Source organism: Patiria miniata, unplaced genomic scaffold, assembly GCF_015706575.1.
Source record: "Patiria miniata isolate m_02_andy unplaced genomic scaffold, ASM1570657v1 HiC_scaffold_16, whole genome shotgun sequence".
NCBI classification, from domain to species: Eukaryota; Metazoa; Echinodermata; class Asteroidea; order Valvatida; family Asterinidae; genus Patiria; species Patiria miniata.
Genome location: NW_024037054.1, coordinates 12877288 through 12882634, shown reverse-complemented (window position 1 = coordinate 12882634; position 5347 = coordinate 12877288). Strand labels below are relative to the sequence as shown.

Here is a 5347-nt window from a genome sequence, read left to right as displayed (position 1 = left end):
ATGGGTGATGGTCTGTCTCCAATACGAACTCTCTGCCATACAAATATATGTGAAATTTGGAGATCGCCCAAACTAGCGCGAGACATTCTCGTTCAATTGTCGAGTACGCGCGTTCACGCGGCAGCAGCTTCCTACTCGCATAGCTTACTGGGTGCTTTGTACCATCGCGCTCTTGCATCAGAACTGCGCCTATTCCTACCTCAGAGGCGTCTGCCGCAAGAATATAGGGCTTATCAGGATCTGGAAGACTCAGAATAGGCTCTGATTCTAGACGGGATTTCAGAGTTCTGAATGATTGCTCTTGCGATGCTCCCCATTGCACACTATTTGGTGCACCTTTTCTGGTCAGGTCAGTCAACGGGGCAGCAATGGCGGCAAAATTAGGCACAAATTTCCGGTAGTAACTCAGCAGTCCTATGAATGATCTTACTTCTTTCTTACTCACCGGTCTCGCAGCATGAACTATCTGTTCCACCTTGCTTGGTCGTGGTCTCAGCACTCCATTTCCAACGATGTGACCTAGAAATTCAAGAGATTTGCAACCAATGTAACACTTTGAAGGTCGTGCCGTCAACCCTGCTGTTTGCAATCTTTGCAGAACTTCCTTCAGTACCTGTAGATGTCTAACCCATGTATCTGTATAAATCAAAACATCATCAATATAATTAATGACATGTTCTTGTCCTTGTAACAGCTTTCTCATCATCCTAGAGAAGAGCGCTGGAGCGTTCACCATGCCAAATGGCAACACTCTAAACTGGTACAACCCTTCAGCTGTCACAAATGCTGTCTTCTTCTTGTCCTCTTCTGCAATCGGCACCTGCCAATACCCTTTAGATAAATCTAATTTGGAAAAGAACTTTCCTGTCCCAAGCCTTGCCATCAGATCATCAGCATTCGGGATGGGCTCTGGATCGAAAACAGTGATGTTGTTTATCTTCCTGTAATCAATGCAAAAACGATTAGAGCCATCGGGTTTTCTTACCAAAACTATAGGAGAAGCGTAAGGTGACTCCGAATGTTCAATGACTCCTAATTTCAGCATTGAGTCGATCTCTTTCTTGATGACTTCACGCGTAGCTTGGGGTGTGGGGTAGGGTTTTGACCTTATGGGAACATCTGTGGTAAGATGAACTGTATGTTCAATAATGTAAGTCTTACCTGGCAAATCAGTGAGAACCGGTGTGTACCGCTGCAGAATTTCATCAACATCGGCTCTTTCAGCATCGTCCAAGTTTTCCCCAAGATGAACATCACTCATGTCTTCCTTTGCCTCTACCGGCGGGAGAACAACTTCATCCAACCCATCTTCCTCATCTGGATCCTCCACAACAAACCCAACTCCTGCCATAGCCAAAACCTCAACCTGGGTGACTTCATCAGACCGACCTCGTTCCACGTACAGCTTTAAGAGGTTGGCATGGTAGGTCCGTTCTTTGTCTCTTACCTGAATCACGTAGTCATGCTTCGCAACTTGTCTCACTACCGGGTATGGACCTGTCCACTGCATTAACAGCTTGTTGTGATCAGTTGGTCTCAAAATAAGAACCCTGTCTCCTGCTCTAAATCGCCTATCACGGGCCTTGGCATTGTAGTACCTCCGGTACCGTTTTGACGCCTTCGCCAATTCATCTCTTGCCAGCTCACAGGTAGACTGCAATCTCTCACGCAGATCAACAACATACTGGTAGGTAGTTTTGATGTCTTCATCTACCGTGTCCTCTGACCAGATATCCTGTAGGATGGAGAGAGGTCCCTTCACCGACCTGCCGTACATCAGCTCAAAGGGAGAAAATCCTAAGCTTTCTTGTGGAGCCTCTCGGTACGCAAACAACAAAGCCGGAAGGAACCTGTCCCAATCCTTTGGCCTTTCTGCACACATCCGTCGCAGCATTTTCTTCAAGGTAGCGTTAAATCGCTCAACTAAGCCATTGCAAATGGGATGATAGGGGGTCGTAGTGAGCTGCTTGATCGTCAGTAGTCTTCCCACTTCCCTCATGACCTCAGATGTAAACTGGGTTCCCATATCTGTCAGTACCTCTTGTGGAATCCCCAACCTCGAATATACCTCCAGCAAGGCTTCCGCCACTCTCTCAGACTCTATTCGAGGAAGAGCTACAGCCTCGGGTACCGCGTTGCATAATCCACCACCACCAAAATATACCTGTTACCTCGGTCGGTTATTGGATGTATGGGTCCCACCAGATCAACGGCTATACGCTTGAAGGGGGTATCAATCAGTGGCATTTCTCCCAGTGACACCTTTCCAACTCGTCCTTTTGACACTGTCCGCTGGCAGATGTCGCATGACCTGCAGTACCTCTGCACATCACCAGAAACTCCTGGCCAGTAAAAACTCAAACACAATTTATCAGTCATCTTCTTGATACCTAGATGACCAGCTAGAGGGGAGTCATGAGCAAGCTTCAACACCTTACCCCGATACTTCTGAGGAACTACCAGCTGCTTTATGATTCTACCTCTGTCGACTTTAGGGGACTGAAACTGTCTGTACAACAGACCTCTATGCTTGACATATTTCGAAACATTAGCCTTACCAGACACACGAGGTGGGTCTTGGTTGTCAACATGCTTCCACAACTTAGCCAGAGTAGGGTCCTGTTGTTGCGCCAACAAAATCTCCTCTTTTGACACCGTCTCCCCATCAGTCTCCATCACCACTAGTGGTTGGAAAGCCCTCTCCTTCCGAACCTTCATACCACGAGTTTCCACTGCACCACCTGGTTTCTCATCTGTCACGGTCGTTGCTGTCTCCACTGTCACTCTCTGAGATGAAGGAGGCTGCCAAGACTCATCTGGACTTTGTGGATCTCTTGCTCCTGTCACATTTCCAATAATCAAATCATACAATGGATTATCCATGCATAAAGCTTCAACGTGCCCAATGAAAAAGGGAGTATTCACATCTATCTGGGCCACTGGCACTCGCCGGACTGTTCCATCTAAAAGGATACATGGTTGAATGCGACCTGTCAAGTTGTCATCACGAACTATGTCTCTACGGACAACAACTGTGCTACACCCTGTATCTCTGAGGACTGTTACAGGTAACTCACCAACTACTCCTTTCCTCACCGGCATGGATGGCTCAATGGTACATGCAGCACTGATGAATGGAAATGCCTTGTCACTAGCCTGCGGGACATCAGTCTTCTCAACTTCCTCCGTCGGCGTCACTGTCATGTTCAGGCAGGCAGCTCCAGTCTGGGATGGTTCCTTACTTTCAGTTTCCACCTTCAAACCTGCAACTTTGTTGGACTTACTGGACGGTTGGGCATTAGCTGGATTGGTTCTACAGTACTGAGCAATATGGCCAGTTTTACCACATTTGTAACATCGTCTGTTTGCATGTGAATTTTCATTTGGACTGGGTGAACTTTTGTGACTGTTACTCTTACCTGTGGTCTGGGATTGGTACCTAGGTGGGTGCGTTTTTGGTCTCACCACATCTGGTTTCTTCTTCAACCAATCATGAGCCTCCATGTAGTGGTCAGCGATGTCCGTCAGTTCGGCAAGGTCCTTCGGCTTCCGTTCTTTCACGTGGAGTGCGAGGTCCTTGTCTGCCACTTCCAGGATCTGTTCAGAAACAAAAAGGTCTACAACCTTATCGTAAGATTTCTCTATTTTCCCTAACTCTACCCACCTTTCCACGTATCCTTTCAACCGGTCAGCAAACTGAGCGTATCGCTCACCAGTTTCCCGCTTTGATGTTCTAAACTTCAGCCTAAATCCTTCCTCTGTTAGTCTGAAACGATTCAAAAGAGCAGTTTTAATCTCTGAGAAATCCTTAGCCTTTTCTACTGGTAACCTTGAAAACACTTCCAAAGCTTTACCTTTGAGAAGGGCACTAAGTGACAGGCCCCACTCTTCTTCAGGCCAACTGTTCAGTTCCGCAAACTGTTCAAATCGTCGGAGGTAGGCATCCATGTCATCTGTTTGATCATTAAAACAAGGAAGTTTGGGGGTTTTCGCCGAGCTTCGAGGGTACCTAAATGTACTTGAAGCTCCAGGGTCGGAACTAACAGGGGCATGTTCCTGCACTATTCGCAATTCGTATGCCTTCATTTCACGTTCATGTTCTCTTACCTGTTGCTTCTCCTCCCGTTCAATTCTGCGTTCTTCCCTCTCGTAATGTTCCCGCTGTTTCTTTTCCTGTAATTGCTCTCGCTCACGAGCAAACTGGACCAGCTCCATTCCTTCAAGACCTATCTCCTGTCCTATCTTGATAAAACTCTCAAACTCCATGTTAATTAGCAACAGAGTGATCAACAGTACAGAACTACACAAGTTATGCATATGGGACATTGAACACTCTATACTTCGCCTGCGTGACACTTTCCGTATTTGCGCAGCGTCCGCGATTCGACCCTATCGAAATGATCACCAACGCAACTCTGAACCGATCAACAATTTCGAGTGAGAATGTCTACAAGCCACAACAAAATCAAATCACTTCTGTCAATAGGAACAATTGTCCCCTTTGGTTGAATAGATCAACAATTTAGCGCAATCACACTGTGTAAAGGAAGCAAAGGGGCGAGGACATAGGTTTCTATATCAGAGACAGACCCTATCAATAGCCCATGAACAGAGTCTCTATACTCCACTTGAACCTACGCAACTTATTTACAACTAGTGTATTTCCCTGGTTAAATTTTACTGTCTACTAATTTCAGTCAACACATCCACTACGACAAAATTCGCATTCGATTCCCGGACAAGCCCCCATTTGTCACACCATGGGTCTGTTTTTCCCATGGAGGACAGTAGTAGATATATTTGACAAATTAGCAGGACAGAAAATCAAACTCCGGACGGCAAAATGTGTATGATCAAGACAAAATACTATTTAATTACGACAAATAAATATATTAAACAAACGGAAATTTACTATGTACAAATTATTTCAATTGAATTATGCCACTATATGAATTACTTATACTTTGAGTGACGGATACTCAACTATATCATGGCATTATAAGGATCCTGTATTATGTGTTATACGGCCGTTTCCAATACCCCAAAACAAATGCAATCACCCCCCCCCCCCCTAAACAGTCACTGTTCAAAACCTTTTGAAGGACTTGCTGTGTTCAAAGCTCACACTTGTGACACGGGTGGTCGATTTGGAGCACCAGTCACACACACAACATCCCTCCGGCGCTTTGACGATCCCACTAAGGCGGATGAACTCCGGGCTTGGGGAACTTGGGTGACCTCTCCGGGCCTTGGAATCTGGCTCGATGCCTGACGGTCCACACAGGACTCGGTTCCGAATATTCCTCCTGACTCTCTCGGTAGACCGTGAGCTAGTCTTGGGAGTTGG

At 46.2% G+C, this 5347-nt stretch overlaps 1 protein-coding gene across 1 annotated transcript; it reads right to left on the bottom strand.

The window, feature by feature from the left end:
• Nucleotides 1-2115: 2115 nt before the first annotated feature.
• Nucleotides 2116-5060, bottom strand: LOC119723244. Its single transcript, XM_038193809.1, has 2 exons — nt 3078-5060; nt 2116-2840 (listed from the first exon to the last, which is right to left on the bottom strand). The coding sequence occupies exons 1-2, from the start codon at nt 4324-4326 to the stop codon at nt 2116-2118; spliced, it is 1974 nt and encodes a 657-aa protein (XP_038049737.1). The 5' UTR covers nt 4327-5060.
• Between the last annotated feature and the right edge of the window lie 287 nt (nt 5061-5347).

Excerpts from the sequence above, each read along its gene's own strand:
- LOC119723244 (XM_038193809.1), bottom strand. The coding sequence starts at position 4,326 with ATGTCCCATATGCATAACTTGTGTAGTTCTGTACTGTTGATCACTCTG. Across the intron at positions 2,841-3,077 it reads GGTGAGGAAAGGAGTAGTTG|GAGCAAGAGATCCACAAAGT; the intron begins GTGAGTTACCTG and ends GAAATGTGACAG.